This window comes from Brachyistius frenatus, unplaced genomic scaffold (assembly GCF_029030835.1).
Source record: "Brachyistius frenatus isolate BFR_SWC_R1_liver_20210118 unplaced genomic scaffold, ASM2903083v1 Contig_5, whole genome shotgun sequence".
In the NCBI taxonomy this organism is placed as follows: Eukaryota; Metazoa; Chordata; class Actinopteri; family Embiotocidae; genus Brachyistius; species Brachyistius frenatus.
In genome coordinates, this window is record NW_027210604.1 from 9,042,191 (window position 1) to 9,060,850 (window position 18,660).

At 41.2% G+C, this 18,660-nt stretch overlaps 1 protein-coding gene across 2 annotated transcripts; it reads right to left on the reverse strand.

Moving 5' to 3' along the window:
- Nucleotides 1-1,981: 1,981 nt before the first annotated feature.
- On the reverse strand, nt 1,982-18,554 carry slc7a1a (solute carrier family 7 member 1a). 2 transcript variants are annotated; one of them, XM_069721337.1, is made up of 13 exons: nt 18,245-18,554; nt 10,290-10,549; nt 10,016-10,198; nt 9,759-9,917; nt 9,318-9,495; nt 8,956-9,089; nt 7,547-7,769; nt 5,916-6,052; nt 5,079-5,181; nt 4,563-4,768; nt 4,217-4,368; nt 4,007-4,115; nt 1,982-3,546 (listed from the first exon to the last, which is right to left on the reverse strand). In XM_069721337.1, exons 2-13 carry the CDS (start codon nt 10,474-10,476, stop codon nt 3,362-3,364), a joined length of 1,956 nt encoding a protein of 651 aa, XP_069577438.1. In that variant the 5' UTR covers nt 10,477-10,549; nt 18,245-18,554; the 3' UTR covers nt 1,982-3,361. The 2 variants fall into 2 exon arrangements, with proteins under 2 accessions (XP_069577438.1, XP_069577429.1); XM_069721328.1 differs by lacking the exon at nt 18,245-18,554 and adding an exon at nt 14,316-14,544.
- Between the last annotated feature and the right edge of the window lie 106 nt (nt 18,555-18,660).

An 18,660-nucleotide genomic window follows, 5' to 3' on the forward strand; every position in this document is an offset into this window, starting at 1 on the left:
GTTTTACCCTTTCTTATTTAGGAAGTCTGCCTCCTACCACCAACAGATGGCGCCAAAGGAAAGAAACTTCAATGGTTACTTTCAATGTGAAATATGAAAGAAAGAGGCTAAAACATGTGACTTCACTCAGTGAAGTCATTTCATGCTGGCTGATTACATCTGTAGCCAGCATGAAAATATAATGACCATTATGCCAGAATCTTACTTCAAGGTCCACCTACTGGCTTCAGTGCTTTTCCTGGGCAGATGGGAGTTTCAGTAGTCTCCGATATAGCTCTGTTATCATCACTTACAACTGAGCTTTCTCTATGAGCAAACTCCATCTGCTGAAAAAGGCAGCGAGATGCAGTTTAAAGTTTCATATAAGCTGGTAACTGGACCTTGAGTTTTTCAAGGTCAACAATGAACTTTTATGGATAAGAACTTTTTTGACATGAGGATGAAATTATGTCTTCAGAAAGTTGAGGTTTTGAGCATAGGTGCAACAAAGGAAGATGATGCTCCTCTTCACTGAAGCACTGCTGAGCTTTGATGTGACAGATGATTTTAAGCAACAATAACTGAAAAAATGACAAGCATATACAAGGAGTCTGATAGTCTGACAAAGTAATCACAGCAAAATTGCATTAACATGAAGCAGATGGTAGTCAACACTGCTGACAGATTTGGAACATCATACTGTGGTATGTGATTTATAAGGGAAAACAGTATCAAAGGATCATCTATTTGTATGTGTTTATACTGGACATTGTATGTATTTTAGAAGTAGATTTTTCATTAAAGAATTACAAAACAGCACATACTGCTCACTCATAGTAAAATTAGCACTTAGTGTAAATATTGAGCAAGGTATGTCAATCCATGAACATGAAAGTCAGCCAAGTATGGTTAATTTGAAGTGATACTGTGATGTCACAGACTATTCCACTTTTCTTGATGAGATGCATGTCTGAGATTTCTAGTTTTGTTTTTTGTTCTACAAGAAATACATGTCAGCCACATGATACAAGGGTGTTGAAGGCAGCTATTTAGTAAACCCTGAGGTAACAAAGCTTCAGTTGCACTGGTCATGTAAACACAACATAAAGAATACAACTTCAAACACAAACAGACAAACTTAAGCCAAAGAACCTAAATACAGATGCAAAAGTCAGAAGAGTCAATTCAAAATAACAAAAAGCCTTTTCTCCAATTTACAAATAATTTACTGCAATAAATATACACAACAACCTATGTACACAATTTTGATTATTCATGTACCTAATTGGATATAAAGGACTCTCCTAATGAAGGCACTTAGGGGTTAAAAATATGTTTTATCCAATCAGGAGATATGGATTTAAATGGTGGGATGAGATTGATTTTACACAACCAAGTCAGTTTACAGGTGTTTGGGAGTACTAATGCATATGTAAATATATGTAAAGCCTCCAGACGGGAGCTGCAAATAGTCTAAAAAATGGCCTTGAGGTGTTGTCACTCCAGTCAGCATCAGTGGGGCAGAAAAAAAACAAAAACTCACCTAAAAACAAAAAAGTGAAGTAAGATAATATGTGACCAGCTCTCGATCTCTGCTCGAGTTGCATTGTGGGTAATGTAGGCAAGGAAAAATAATGTATAGAATAAAAAAATAGACTCTCTAGTTCTGCCATTTTGATACTTAAAAACAAACAAACAAAAAACTGCCCATTTTGAGTCTCAGTGATTGAGAATGATTGAGTCAATGTTATAGGAGTGCAATGCTAAATTAGCAGTCATCTTAAATTCATGAAGAAGAAAAAAAAGATGGCTGCAAGTATTAGATATTATAATGACAAAAAAAAATAGATGGTAATAAATGTACAAGTGTGCCAGATTCTACCTGCTCAAATTCTTCTGAGGTTTTAACTTGACAATATCAAGTTAAAGCAGATTTATAAATTGGAAAAAAAAAGAAAAAGAAAACACACTGAAAAATAGGTAATAAAAACACATTGATGAATATATTCCTCTATATATACGTTTTAAGAAAAAAACAGTTGGCAAAAAAGTTGGCCTATAATACTTTTTAAATGAGAAATTAAATGTTACAAGCTACGGATGCAAAGACACAGTAGCCAGCACTGTGAAAATCCTCTACCATCTAACGTTACATGACATTAACTGACAATCAGCAGCTGTTGGTGACTTCACCTGGTGTTCAACATTTATCAGGATTCAGAAATCAGATTCATGCCATATAAGAGAGTGTATTTCATTATTATTGTGATATCTATTATGATTCGTATGCTTGTTTTTGGCTTTAGACCGGGTCACTTCACTCTCAATCTTTGTCTCAGAGAGATGAACAGTCCGACAGGATATTTTGTTTAATGTCTTGTTTCAGCAGTTTCTGCATCATAATTTGCAGATTCATGACTTTTGACTGCTCATGATTGCTTCTTGAGAAGATGTAGGTCTGCACTGAAAACACAAACACAAGAGATCACCAGGCAAAGCTTTGGACCTCAGATGGTATCTATGCAATCCTTCAGACTCAGAATTGGACCCATGGAAACTGCAAGACATGGCTCCCTGCTGACCCACTTACACATCCAGCCCCTGGCCTGAACACTGATGTCTGCTAGTGAGCGAGGGTAATTACATCACTGACAAGCCAAGTGTGTTGCATTGTGTATTGTGCAAGCTCCAACTTGTCAGGGGGCGACTGTCAGAGCTGCATTTCAATGTTAGTTACATAGGAACTGGTAGGTTTTGGTACCAACCTGTATTTAATACTGACATGTGTTATCTGATTTTAGAAATATGTATATACATATATATATATATATATTATATATATATATATATATATATATAGATATATTATATTTATAGTTATGTTTCAACAGGAAAAAAGAAATTACTGCAGAACTTTCTGACACACAGATGTCAGCCATTGCACATAGTCCTACTGCCAGCAATGTAACCCAGACACACTCCAAAGAAGTAACCACAACCCAACATGAAAATTAATATGGTCTCCCACTATCGCTGACCCTCCCTCAAACACTGAAATGTTTCATGAGCCCTTAGACAGCCAAGTGATATCAAGCACCTGAGTCTCAAGGCCAAGCAAAAGGGGTAACAACCTTAAAATTACAAAACAAGTTAATTATAGCTTTAGAAGTCGTTTTTTTCATGATTATTATCATCAGTTGTCTGTGTTCTACCCAGCAGATGAAGGGGAAAGTCAGACGTTTAGTGAATTCTAGGTCAGAGTTAGTTATCATTGCTTTCCCCAAAAGGGAGTCCCGCCAGTGAGGCACTGGGAGTTACACTGTCAAAAATACTCCTTCACGGACAGATTGGTGCCGGGGGAGACAGCATACTATAATGCTTCCTACAAATCTCCGTCGTCCTCTTCCATGGCGTCGATGCCATTGTGCAGGAAGGCCTCCTTTTCTAGTGACATGGCTTCTGAATCGCGGTCGCGCTTGAAGCCGTTCATCTCCGTGTCTGGAGACGAGCGGGCTAAAGCCCCCTCAGCGCTGTGATGAATACCGTAGCAGAAGTAGATCGCTAAACCTGAAAAGGCAGAATGAGACACTTTTACTCACTCTAAAATAGGTTTTGAGTTTTGCTTTCTTTAAAACGTGCAGTCTGTTTCTTCTAACAACATGTTTCACTCTGGCAGCCAACACACAAACATGACATCAGATGTTTTGCTGAATGTACAACAGAAGTCATGCCTCATAAGATAACAGTTCCTGCTTGAAATTGTGATAACACATTGTGATGACAAAACAAAACAGCCGGCCCATTTTAAGCAGGTTAAGCAAGCAAACTGTGTCACCTGTGTGTAAGTGATCTGTGAGGATCATTGGTAAAGTATATGAATAGAAAGGCCAACCCTTCTTCAGCCAGAGACACTCAAATCAAAGACATCAAGTCAAAACTCTTTCTGCTTGAGCGGTTAGAACAATTCCTGCAATAGGAAGGTTAGTCTGATGATAAGTTATGGGGGACAGTAATGGAGTATAACTACCTATCGTCATCCAGACTGAAAATCTGACCCAAGTGCCTTTGTCCAGCTGCATCATTAGGTAGACATTGACAAACATGCTGATCACTGGAATGAAGGGTAGCAGGGGGACCTAAGATCACAGGAGAAGAAAACATATCAGCTTGTGTTATGGCATAGCAAACATCAACTGTAAGGGGGCAAATGTAGTGCTGAAAAGATCTCAAATCACACCTTGAAGGAGAGTTTTGTCTTGCTCTCAGGCTGTCTCCAGATGATAAAGACAAGGAGGAGACACACCATGAAGATGACACTGAGGGCCACGATATTCCATATAGCAATGCCTCCCTGCACGGCCAGTATACAGAACACCAGGATCAATCCTCCTGTAGAAGGGCACGAGTTTTAGCACTTCATGTGTAATTCGGTAACACTCAAGGAGCAAAAAAAAGATACTTAAATGAATCCATGAATTAAGACTCTTTTCTCAGACTATCACCTTAAATCTCTCTATTTTGTTTACTAGTAGTATTTATTGTATTTATCAGTGTTTTGAAGCATTCCTCGTATGATAACCGACCAATGACGGAGGCACAGACGTTGACAGTGAAGCCTGACAACATGGATGGCTCAGGGTTGTCTGGGAACAGCATTGTCTTAAAGCTGAACCTCTCCTCCACACCAGGCAGGATGCCCATACTGGGGACACTGATGCCGTCGCTCAACTCCGCTTCCTCCTGGGTACTGGCCATTTCATATGCCAGGCTGGGCTGCTCAGGCTGGTACCTGAACCAAAGAAACACAGCACACTAAGCTGTTTTACCGTAGCAACTTCACTCTGTGTTCACTAAAAATAGTCACTAGTTGCCAGTAGTGATGCAGTGATACAGAAGAAAAACTGCAATGCAACACTAGTACACAATAAACCTGCTTATGAGTAATATCAACCCCAATGTGAGCTGCAGGCAGATTTAATTCAGTCATTACTCATCTGGTGGTGCCAACGTGGTTTGCCAACATTCATGCATGGAAAAGTGTGCAGGGGTTCAAACAGTGTCCCGGGTTCAACTCCACACACTGATATCTCCTCACTGACCTGAGTACCAGGACACAGGCAGCCACTAATGTGTAGGCCAGCAGAGTCCCTATTGACATCAGATCCACCAGGTCCTTCAGGTCAAACAAGAAGGCCATGATTGCTTCAAGGTGCAAGAAAGGGAGGGGGAAAAAAGAGAGATGGAAAGATGAGAAGGCTTGTATGAGCCTAAGATGCTCTGCTGGCGTCACAAAAATGATTAGAATCATTTTAATATGGGTCTCGGATTTTTCACAAACGTTTTGCAGCTACACTTCTGATTTGATGAACTAAACTACGATGGATAATGTAATATGCTTAACATCACCATGAGAGCATGTTAGTATGTTGGCAATAGCATTCAACACAAAGAACAGCTGTGCAGAGCAGACTCACAAAGTTGCTGGCACTGATGTGAACGCCTTGTGTGCAGCAAGGTCACAAACATGTTTCTGATAGACAGGAAATATCAAATATGCATAAAGTAGTGCAACGCACAGAAATACATGGAATAGGATTGGTAGAACCTGGTAAGCAGAACCCTATATAAGCAGAGATGACCGTTGCAAAAAGATTTGAAAAATACTCTTTGAGTGAAGCTGCTCTTGCACCTCTAATTAGCAGCCAAAAATGATTTCTCACTGAGTTCAAAGCTAATCAAACTGGCCGCAGTCCTTTTTTTTTGATTGCTCCTGATTTTCTTTAATTCAAATATTACATGATCTCATATCTTCTTCCGCCTCGCTCTAGTCTATGCCCTAGCCCTCTTAATTTCCCACCCCCCTTCTCCCCTCTCCTCAAACAAAGATATTTGTTTACTTATTCCTCCCTATTTTACATGATCCCTCTTCATCTTACCAGACATAACCCCGGCAGCAATAGTGGAAGTTACGGGGGCTTTCCTCTCGTTGACGTGGGACAAGAAGGAGAAGAGCAGGCCATCCCGTGCCATGGCAAAGATGATACGGGGGAGGGGGAACATGGACCCCAACAGACTGAGGTAGAGAGAGGAGGAAGACATCAGATTAGGATTGCGGGTGAAGGGTAGAGGGACAAGGGGGGGGGAAGGAAGAATTGAAAGAGGTCAGTAAGTGGGGGAGGGCAGGGGAAGAATTAGCGGAAAAGAGGCGAATACGTTTGGCAAGATAGGAGTTGGCAAGATTTGGGGCGGGAGAACATGCAACAAAGATACCAGACTGGCGCCCCAACAGGGGCACGATGCTAGGCCAAGGTTATTCTGACATCAGCATGCAACATTTCTCCACTTCAGTAGCAAATATGCTCCACATGCTGTTACTCTCAGTTTCATTGTATACATATTTGGTTACTTAACCATGCAGTTTAGTTTGGCATATTTCTCCTTACAAAACCACAACCAGATATTTTTTTACGTTTCCTAACAGAAGGAAACAAAGTATGGCAACCGACCCATGTTGGAAAAATGATAAAGATATAATAACCTTCACCGCCGCAGCTAACTACACAGAGGCGTGACCATGTAAGACCGAGTTAGAGGCATTTAATGATGTCCTTTTCATGCTTCAGTGCTGACTTCTGGTCGGTTTCTTGAAAATACGTTTAAAGTAGAATCTGCAGCTGGCAGGCCAGAGAGCGTTTAACCCGGCGCAGCTCAGCCCCGCAGCATGAAAAGGGGCACTGGTGAACGTGGATGCTGTTTTTAAGACATGCGTGTTAGTGTCTCACCTGCCCCTATGCCAGAGGTGAGGGTTACAATTAGCGGGATTTTGCTGTGGGGGCTGATCTCTGCCATGAACTTGAAAAGCAGCCCATCGTCAGCCACAGCCCAGATCACACGGGGGCATAGGGAACATAGCACCCAGCAGGCAACCGTGGGGGGAGACCAGGATAAATAGTATCCGCACTTACACCCAAGAGAATGTGAAACATACATGAACAGATACACCAGCTCACATATGCAAGGGACATCATACAGTGTACAAATTGTAGATAACACAAGATAATATAATGAATATTTAGCATAATATATGCAGAAACATGTTTAATATAAAAGTACACTGTTTAAACCTGACCTTAAATATACTATGTTCACATTTTCAATAGAAAATTCATATAATTCATACATATCTATGATAGTTATTATTACAAAAATTACAATATGGTCAAATTAAGCAAATTAAAGAATGTAACATAATATCAGCCTTATAAAACTACTAAAAACTGAATAGTAATAAAAGTGTAACCTGTGATGGCCTTTATGAGTCGGTGTTACATAATCACCAACATACACTGATGGTGCAATTATATTCTCAGCAGTGCTTTTATTTTTAGTTAAGAGATCAAGTGCCTTCTAAGTTAAATATACACTCACACACACACTCATAGAAATATCTGCATGTGTATGTGTGTGTGTGTGTGTGTGTGTGGCTGCATGTTCATCCGACAGAGAACTGGAGTACATGGATTTACAACAACAGAAGAGTGCAGGTGTAATGTGTGTAAGGGCTTACCTTGTAGACAGTGCACAAAGAGAGCCTACAGCTACAGCATATTTGGCTCCACCCCAGCCTACGTATTTAAAAGCTACAGGCAGTGGGCTCTTGCTGTCCAGCAGGTAGTATGGCATCATGAGGGTGAGGGCAGCAGAGACACCGAAGTACGCTACAAAGCAGATGAGCAACGAGGATACGATGCCAATGGGAATGGCTCTCTGGGGGTTCTTCACCTCTTCACCTGGGGCGCAGAAAGTTAGTTCAATTCAATTTTATTTTATTTTATTTATATAGCGCCAAATCACAACACAACAGGTTATTCTAGGGCACTGAACACAGTAAGGTCATACACCAGAGCTTTACAACATCATACAGAGGAACCCAACAATTCAACAATTGCCATGTGAGCAGCTAGGAGGAAAACATGACCCTTTGCACACACACCGTTATTGTACAGCTGTTTTGGCTGTATTCCAGTAACTGTGAAAATCAGGGTAAACACACGTATTGAAGAAACATTCTGTGCAGAACAAGTAACTTATTTTCTCCTGTTGACCCACAAGACTGAAACACCCAACTATTCAGCTGCAGGCGATTACGCAACAGAGGTCCTTGAGCGAACACTCAGGGCTTGTTCTGTGGCGAAATCACATTGCAATGAAGGCGGGTATGTGATGCTGAAATGTACATGTCATGACGGGTTACAGCTGCTGATTGGCAGCTGATTATTGTCAGGTAAGCGGTCGTTAGTATGACAGGGGCAACAGTTGTGTGGATGTATGTGTCCCTATGTGCATGTCTGTGGAGGGGGAAAGGGGAATGGCTTCATGCCAACTTAACTCTTGCCAAAATACACACACATGCACAAAGGTGATATGATGGTTTATGGCTGCTTGCGAGTGTGTGTGACAGGTACGTTTCAGGGTTAACTTCATGTTAGCCAATTAGAATTCAGGAAAAAGAGGGGTGGAAGAAGCCGCTGGGCCAGAGAGCAGGAAAGCTGGAAAGAATTTGTAAACTCTCCCTTTATTACAGCCCTGAGGCCTTGAGCCAATTAAATGGAACTTCCTTTCACAGGTGCAGATCTACGCAGTGTAGAAGAAAACAGAGGAACATCTTCCCAAACCTTATATCACGATTTACTCTCCACACCTACGTCACTGTGTTTGGCTTTTTGCCAAGAGCAGAAATGGGCCAAACCCACTAAAATGCATCTTTTCTTTCTGCCTTGCTCCTCTTATGTAATACTCCTGGATGTTCGGACAAGCCGAGGATTGAAATGGTTCCAGCTCCAGATTCAGTTACTCCCCCACCCCCACCCCAAACCTTAAACATACCCATGAGGCAGTCAAAGGGACATGAGAAGTGCAACAAGGGGAGAACAAGACCAACAGATGGAGTGTTTTAAGGCTTCATCCAGCACTGACCTGTGGTGGCGATGCAGTCAAATCCTACAAAGGCATAGAAACAGGTAGCAGCTCCAGACAGGACACCTGTGAAGCCAAACGGCATAAAGCCGCCCACTCCTAAACTTTCCTTGGTTGGCAGAATGTTTGTCAGACTGGACAGGGGAAGAAAATAATAATTATAGAAAAATAAGGCAAAAGGATAAACTGCACAGCATGAATATGTTATTTAAAGGGTCCAAAACAACAAAAGGCAAAATAGTGTTTTTGATGAGGTCTGTTGATTATCTGTCTGTTGAGAGGATTTCAGCTTAAAATCCAGTTTCAATTATACCAAAATGACTTTTCAGGACAACCTGGACTTCTTGTGAACACATCCTTACTTTGAACTGCAGTTACTTGTATAGTTGGCATGCAGGATCTCTTCAGGGTCTATCTGCCAGTTCTTTTGAGAGCCTTTGACCAGGCCAGAGACCACCATGAACAGCAGGACTAGGACGTTGACACAGGTAAAAACCTTGTTCACCATCGCTGATTCTTTGACCCCAAATGTCAGCAGACCTTTGAATCAGAGAGGACAAAGGAAGGAAAAAAAGACAATGAAAACTTAGAAAGACTTTTTGCTGAAGTTATTCCCTCAAACGTATCAACGATGTATCCCGAGTCAATATCTGATAAGCGTTGAAAGATCTAGGATGAGTTACTGTTAACTGTTACTGTTAAAAGTGTGCTGTGAGAGAGAGAGAGAGAGAGAGAGAGAGAGAGAGAGAGAGAGAGAGAGAGAGAGAGAGAGGGACATCCAGACAGACGGAGGTTTATTCTACCTGTAAGAGTGAAGATGATGAAAACAGCAAAAATGTCCGGATACTCCGCCAGTATACCGGGTGCATTCATAGACATGTTCTCTCTGCAGAACAGCTCTATGCGCTTCCCAACCAACTCGTCAAAGGTGGCGCTCCATGCACGGGCCACACTGGAAGTACCTGACACAAAGACAGATCAGTTAACGCAAGTCATATTTCCTTGTTCGCCACCTTAATATGAAAACAAATGGGAAATGCAAAGTTGCTTCATGTTTTACCAATGATGTAGGAGAGGATGAGGTTCCATCCGGTGATGAAGGCCCAGAGCTCTCCGACAGTCACGTAGGAGTAAAGATAAGCGGAGCCTGTTTTGGGGACACGGGCGCCAAACTCTGCATAGCATAGACCAGCCAACACTGAGGCTAACGCTGCTATCAGAAAAGACAGCACAATAGCAGGACCTAGGGGGAGGCAATGGAGATTACGTGATTGAAATCTTCAAGATCTGCCTCAGGAGACATCCTTTCATTGTTTACAGTAATGTTAACTTACCTGAATTCTCTCGTGCAACAGCACCGGCTAGCACGTAAACACCGGCGCCCAACGTGCTGCCCACACCCAGGGCGACTAGGTCGAAGGTGTTGAGGCATCGACACAGACGGGAGTCTTCCGAGTTACAGTTTACCACCTTCACCCTCAGCAACTGCTTCCCGAAGTACAGAAGCTTCTCCAGCGCCATGGCCTCAGGGAGGGGAGGGGAAGAAGGTCGTCCGTGGGTTCAGAGGTCACAGGGGAGAGGCCACACGCACACCCTGATGGGAGGCGAAGAGGTTGAAAGATGACGCAATTTGAACAACATAAGTTATTTTTTCATCAGTCTTTGTATTAGTTTGGGCCAAGATCCAAGACTATTTGAACACAAATATCCATTGAAAGAACGATACACTGCTACATTCGTACGCCATGTGTCTGCGAGAGGCTACATTTGCAATCATATCTATAAATACTGGCTGCGCAGCGGCTTGGTGTTACTGGGTAGAGGGGCTTCACTTGTGCCTGACAAATGTGTTACAAGTGGAACACGGTTTCCTGGGGTGTTACGTAACACAACTCAAATCCACAATGTGTGACTGTTAGCCAAAAAACCAGGGGCCTATAGGGATAATCCATCTTATTGCTGGATGTGTTGCTGACACATGTTACATAACACAACGCAACTCACAGGGGAGAAGGAAAGGCCCTTGAGCAGACGGCTCGACACAAACAGAATCACAACACTCACAGCAGAAGACACAGACTACACCAAGACTGTTGCCGTTTACCCCGGCTTGTGGTCAAACAGTTCAAACGAGGAGAATATCCATCCTTATTTTCTGTACTTGAAGTAAACAGAAGTAACCTAATAGAAAGCAAGTGGAAGACCTGTTGGGCCAAAGCCTATAGAGAGCCTATATTCTTTTCGATATAAAACTGAATCTTCCTTTAATAATGAAAACAAAAATCAGACAAACTTGCTGGATTCAAGTTGTACAACAGTTTGGGGTCACGAGGGACAGATTTACAAAAAGAGTGGTCAGAATTGAAGGAGTAGAGGCTGAGACATCCTGACATTTTGTCTGTTGTGTGGGTCCAGCTCCAAAAATGTTGGAAATCAAAAGCATCTTCCTTTAGATTGTGCGTGCCTCCTAAATTTCTTCTTTAAAAGCCAAACTTCCAGTAGGTATGCAAGCTTTCTTTTATAGTTTAAACCTCGAGCCAAAACCAAAATTACCGGAATGATGTCATCAGGATTATTTTTCTAAAACGTTAAAAAGTTGTTCGAGAGCAACAGAGGACATTGAACAACTGTTTTCACAGGCTGAGTAGCACTCGTGATGACTAATCCGGGCTTTAAGTGTGACATCGGTGCAGTCACACTTTATATTGAAGATTCTGGGCCTCTCAACTGGACTAAGTTCGTAATGGGTAGCGTGTAACTTTCTGCCTGAACAACACTTTAAAAAATGCTTTGAAAAAATGAGAAGGAATGAACAGCCCACACAGTTTGAAACAGTCCCTTTACTCTCCAGAGGCTAAACACAGCTGTAAGACTTCTGTCCTGAGTGGTTGTTGAGGAGATTCTCTGGTCAGTAATCAGTCCAACATCTCATGCACATTCCCCAGTGCTGAGCTCACCCACTGAGAGGTAATACTTGATATTCAGAAGGAGAAAAAAAAAAAGATATGGAGGCCAGATTGAGGAATGGAAAGGGGAGGGGAGGAGAGGGGGGGGCGTATAAACAATATCCTGCAGTGACTTAAATTATGGCAGTCTGGCTAAAGTCCAGAGGAATGCCCTATGGAAAAACAAAAAACAAAAACACAGGCTTCAGTGAGTGACATACAGCAGCAGAACAACATGACACCTTTGTAGATAATGGCACCTTGTCAGAACCCACCGACCAGATGACATGAGTTCATACGGACAGTGCAACAGTCATGTTACGCCTCATGGAAACTTCCAAATAAGGGCAGGCTAAGGTGACAACCTTATCATCTTTTTTTCCCCAGGAAGTATTCAGGCTACAATTTCCCAACCTGGCCGATTGGAGCATACATGGAAAAATATATCGGATCTATACATGTTCTAAAATCCTCAATAAATATAGCGCTATCGTGTTCGGGTTTTGTTTTGGAAGTGGGTTTAGTGTCTAATCTTATTCAATGGTGAATGTGTTAGATATACACTTCTGGGAAAACCATGGTATTGCATCCAATCAGCCACATTATGATAGCTTAGAAAACAAGCTGTTATAATGTGGTTGAACTTAAACCTGGTCTTAATTGATCTAATAAACAACACAAGCTTAACAAAAAAAAAACGAAATAGTACATAAAAACACTTTCCTGTATTAAGAAGCTGGATCAATGCAATCAATTAAAACAATTGTGTTTCTTGCTGCAGCAAACCGACCACCGTAATGAAACCGATATCACTGCAGAAGTCAGTTTGACATTAAAGTCATTCTCTCCCACCTACGGATGTGTTGTGGAGGTCACTATTGTTCACACGGAACGTAAATGGTGTTGCAACTAGACAGTGACGCTCACTAGATGTTCTTTAGAAATGGTGTGTTACCAAGAAGCATTGCACAGGTGCCTGTCTCTCTTGTTGCACTGTGTAAGGAGCCTCTGATGTGGTCGTATCCCTGTTAATCGGAGCTGCAACAACTGATTGAGTGGTTAGGTAAATTGACAATATCGGTTAAAACAAATACGAGCAAACGTGAATGTTTTAGTCTTTTGTGTTAGTGCTAGGAATATTTGGAGGTTTTGGTTAGAGCCTGATTTCGTCAGCCAATTTGTGTATCACAGATATATCAGTTTCAACGTACAGGCTGATGATGCAAATGTTTTTTATAGAACATAATACAGAAAAAGAGATGCTTGGGGTAAATTAGAAATTGCTCTATTTGAATTTTTTTTCTTTTTTTTTTTTTAGTTATGACTAATAATTCATTGCACTGATGTCAAAGTGGACAATGAACTGCAATATATCCTACCTCACTATGCTACTTTTACTCCTAATAATATTTCTATGTGTTTTTTTTTTTTATTCCTGAGATCAGCATTGGCATCGACCAAAAAAAAATCCAGTATCGTGATGTCACCTTTGACTTTGGAAGACTCTGATGGACACAATTTTCTGATATGTATAGACCAGGCAGTTAACTGAGAAGATAATCAACTTCTTTATCGTTAGCTGCGGCCCTCTCTCACATGATTATGCTTTTAAGTTTTTTTTTATTTTTATGTTTTGTTACACAATGGAAAGTACTTGGCATATTGACATGAGACCTGCATTGAACTTAGATGCACAGGTGCCTCTTGAAACTGATCACATCCACATAAAATTCCTCCTAAATTAAAATCTAAAGAGGGCAAACTACAAGAAAAAACTATCTGCATTTGATATATTAGCTCTTCCTTTACACACTATGAACATTTCACAAATTCAGCAAATGTAACTGCATGATTAGGAAGTGAAAACGTAACAGCAAAAACCATTGCCTGTGTATATTTTGAGAAATATCTATGCTTCATTAATCTTTCAACAAAAAAAACTGGTACACAAATAATCCATTGAATTACTGGATGAAATCACCAGCAACAAGACCTAATGCTTATCTATTATTCTGCCAAGATTGATAAGTAACTGATTATTACAGGAGCTCACATCCTGCATTACTGTAAAATCAGTGCGCGAGCACACACACACACACACACACACACACACACACACACACACACACACACACACACACACACACACACACACACACACACAGAAAAAAGTAACTTATATGCACCACATGACCTTCCCAGACCTGGGCGTACACGTTACAATACTGCTGAAGTTTTCTCTCAATACAACTGACCAGACCAAATAATGACACCTCAAACGGAAGGAAATCTGACAACTCAAAACAACCTCTGGAACTGCAAATATACTGAAATCCACCTGCTGCACATCAAGCCAAAACAGCAATAACCTGCTTCTGCATTGACAGAAATCAAGACAGAACACGGAGTACTTACTTCAAACTAGCTACAGAGACACTTCAGCTGTTGATCTACGCGGAGTTTGAAAAAGCGACAACAGACAGAGGGTTAAACAGCGTATTTGTCAACTATTCTTTGAGCTGCAGTGAAGACTGCGGAGCGTTTTGACGGTCAGCGTTCTGAAATAGAACCTGGAAGAATCACATGGCTTGGCTATTCCAAGCAGCACACACTCCACACACGCACGCGCAAGCATGGTCAAAATGTAGCCGTAGATAGACAGCCATTCAAATCTTGATAAATGCATTTTTTAGTCATAACTCCGAATGTTTGTAGACTGTTTTATAATCACCCTGCTGCAGCTGCACGCATGCAAACAGTCACTGTAACCCAGTTTATCTACAAGAGCAGCAACTATTTTTCTTTTTTATCTGACATGTACGTTAAGAAGTGGCTGCACCTACACAAACTTTCGTTTGTTGTCACCTGCAAGTGGAAACATTCATACAGTTTATGCATACTTTATATGAAGTCACTGCCATAAAATCTGTACACCAGTAGCACTAGAATTAGTATCAAAGGTTCATATGTGTAGCGATTAAAGTTACAAAAACCTTTTAAATGCAGGCGTTAAAAAGCATGTTCCTTTCTTATCTCTGTGAAAGCACACGTTCGACTTTCTGTCAGTTTAAAAACGACTTGGCAGAGAGTGCAGTAGATGAGATGTCACAAAAGTAGAGGCAATGCCCATCAGTGGGAAAGAGCTGCTGCACAGGAAAGGGGGTGTGATCCCTCAGAACCAATGAAAGCACACTTTGAATATAACACTGTTTGACATTTGGGAAGGCTATGTAGCGGCTGAAACAATCATTTTCAAAATACTGGATTTAAATGGAAGTAATTTGATGATCTTTTGGAAAACAAATGAATGGTATATTTATAGCAATATGTTTCAGAAGGTCAATTTGGGTCAGTTCTCCTCTCAATCACTCCACAACATGGGGGAATTAAGACAAACATCTGCTTTTGTTGCCACTGTCAACACTGTCAACTTTAAATTGCACTGACGTGTATGTAAGGTGCCATACAAATAAAGTGTGACTGATTAATATGATTTCTTTTTACCATACTAACAAATAAAAAAGGTTATGGGAAGCTAATTTCAACAATTATGTAAAAAAAAAAAAAAATGTTTTCACAACTATGGAATGATACTCGGTTAAATTAAAAATGTGACCACACAATCAAGTCTAGATCTGTAAGTGGAACAGTATATCCAAGCGCACATACACTGTACCGTGAGTAGCTACTCACAAGCATACATTCACTGTGGGTGCCCAGCTAACTGAGTGAATACTTGTAGCATGTAGGCTCTCTAAAGCAAGAGAACGGCATGTAACAGTGGATAGATGGCAGCTGCTTGTTGACATCTCCCATCTGTTTCCATCCCATCCGTCCCACCCAACTCTGATAGGCAGACACGGCTGTATTAAAGGCATAATTACCCTTACCATCTGATTACTTATCTAATTAAGATGACACCAAGACATCACCGGAAACATAACTGATACAGCTTTTATTTTTTGCTCTGCAGTGGCACATGTAAACAAAGGGTTTTGTTGCTGTCTGACTGACAACGATGGCAACGGTTTCAAGCGCGCCCCATATATGTGGATTTGAACAATGTCTATAAGTAAATCAATCAGTCAGTCAGTCTGTCTGTCAGGAACAGGCAAAGTCATAGGCTGCATCACCTACACGGACAAAAAAATAACAAGATATGAGTAATCCAATTGAAACAACACAACAAACGCTTCACGACCTAATGCTTCTTAAATGAAGAAAATCTAGAATCTGTGAAAAAGGAAACATGACAGGCAAAGTGTCCTGCACGTGACTGGACAGATAACAATCATACTCTCCTTTTCCCTGACATGGGACAGAAAAATAATCATATATTTTAAGAAACAAAAGATTGACCTCCATTCAGTTCTACTACAGATGAAGTTGTGGGTCAGGAACCAGCCCATGCTGTTCTTTACATAAGGATAAAACAATGATTCTTAAACATTGAAGGTTCTTTGTTTCTTAGGCAAACGTGCGAGAGACTGAAAAACATGAATGATAACACTTTTAAAATATGTATTTCAATTTCTGCAAAAGAGGCTATGCTTTTGATTTGTTTGTTTGTCAGCAGGACAACGGGAAATCAAGTGGCTCAATTTTCATGAAACTTGGTGGAAGGGTGTAGCATGGGCCAAGGAAGAACCCATCACATTTTGAAACAGATCCAAATCATCAAAAAAAGAAGAAGTTTTTGATAGTTTTACTTCTGTACCTCATTCCCCTGAGAGAATATTTACACTTTTGCCATTGTAAACATAATATATTTTAGTGCTCCATGTTTTGTGATATGTCTATATTGTAAATTAGGACATGACCAGCACAGGAGGTATTACTTGGATATTAGTTTATAAAAGCAAAGTGTAGGTGGGTGTGATGATGAAAAAAACTGATGAAGGGCATGACTACCCGTTGAATACAAAGTTTGTTCTCAGAATCTGTTTCCATTGCCACTAATCACTTCCGTGAGCATGAATACTCCATGTGGGCTTGAGTTTCTATTACTCGACACCATAATTAAGCCCTGATCATTACACTGCAGTGTGCAGGCAGCTGCAGTTGCTTGCATTTCGTACACCGCTTCGACAAGTCAGAGTCCAAAAAAACCTCACTTTCATTTCAAACAAAAGCTACACACTGTCGAGAGAAAATAGGAGTTTATGCTGTGTTGCACAGGCAACGATGAAGGCTGGAGATGCGGTAAAAAAAAGGAAACATAATGCCAACTCCAGAATCGCAGTGAACCTGGAAAGCTTCCGCACACACATCCTCCGAGTTAGTATTGGATACATACGACCCCGCAGTCAGCTACATGCTCACTACTGACCCACTTCCAGACTGGCTAAAGTTAGACTGACGGGAGCTGAGCTCAAGATCTAAAAGGTCACCTCTTTTTACTCACTCTGTCTTTAACAGATTTCATATAACTGATGTTTTACACTGTTCATGTTAATCAGTTGTTACTATACAGTGAAGCTCTGTAAACGTCAATGTAGTACTCTTGCTCTGCATGTTCACAACACAAATTCTCTACTTTATGAGCGGTTTACCTTCAAAATATCAGCAATTAAAATGTTAAACTAACTAAACAACTTAGGCTGATTGTATTTTCTTAAATTCATTTTTTTGTTTTTTTTGTCATGACTTTACTGTAAGAGTACTTCTTTCCACCACTTGATTTAAAGCTTTTTTTTTTAGTACAACAGTGTCTGCTCACTGACCACTTGCTGCTATCACTCCAAAGCAGATCCCCCCCCCCCCCCCCCCCCCACACACACACACACACACACACACACACACCTGGGCGCAAAACTCCCCAATCCTGGTTCAGACCAGTTTTAAATCAAGGACAACTGCATCCCTACAGCAAATCTCACGAGTATCACCAGCCCTAATTGGACAGATTATCTGCATTTCCCATCAGTCAAATCCAGTGTGGACCACTATCATGAAGATCACAAAAGTCTGCAACCATGATCTTAAATGTCTCCTGAATGCTGAAGCAACTTTAACGTTGAACACTGATGCACGTTTATATTATGTAATACCACCGGTCGTTTCCTCGGATCTGTGTGTATGCGGGCACGCTGCAGGAAACAGCCGCACATGGAGCAAATAAAATGGGGTCCGAGCAACACGAGCATGTGCTGTCCACGGCACGAGTGCATTCACGAACCCACTCGGCTTTACGCACGCAAATCCATCAATTACTGAAAAGCCAAAGGTGACGTACCTATAACGCGTCTAGCCTGGTCTAAGGATACAGCGGAGCTTGCTTTATCATGCAGTCGTGCATACGGCCACGTAGAAAAAAAATATGAACTTGTAACGTAATACTTTACCTCGTCAAACCCAGGGTCAGCCGTTAAGGAAGAGATCCCAGATACAAACTCCCGCAGAAGGCCAGGAATTAAGAGTTCGTAAGTTCCAAAGACAAATCTGTTTCGACACACCGGCGGTCAGGACGCGTATGTCCCTTTGAAGGTAATAAGGAGGAATTTAAAGGTTTGGGTTGCTCTGTTTTGCGCGTTCAGATGGAGGAGGGGATACAGAGGCAAACAAGCAGCCCCGCCCGCTCATTACTACTACAGTTGTGCAACAGCTATTAGGCTGTAACTGGACCGGTGATCAGCTGCCACATGTGACAGCTGGCTGATACCAATAACTACACATTAATGAGTATGAATTCAAATTAACAGCTTCGCCAAGATTACTGAAACCGGCCATGGACAATTTTGGAGAAGGCAAAAAAAAAAAA

Excerpts from the sequence above, each read along its gene's own strand:
- slc7a1a (XM_069721337.1), bottom strand. The coding sequence starts at position 10,476 with ATGGCGCTGGAGAAGCTTCTGTACTTCGGGAAGCAGTTGCTGAGGGTG. Across the intron at positions 9,090-9,317 it reads ACAAGTAACTGCAGTTCAAA|TCTGACAAACATTCTGCCAA; the intron begins GTAAGGATGTGT and ends TCCCCTGTCCAG. Across the intron at positions 4,369-4,562 it reads CGTCTGTGCCTCCGTCATTG|GAGGATTGATCCTGGTGTTC; the intron begins GTCGGTTATCAT and ends GCCCTTCTACAG.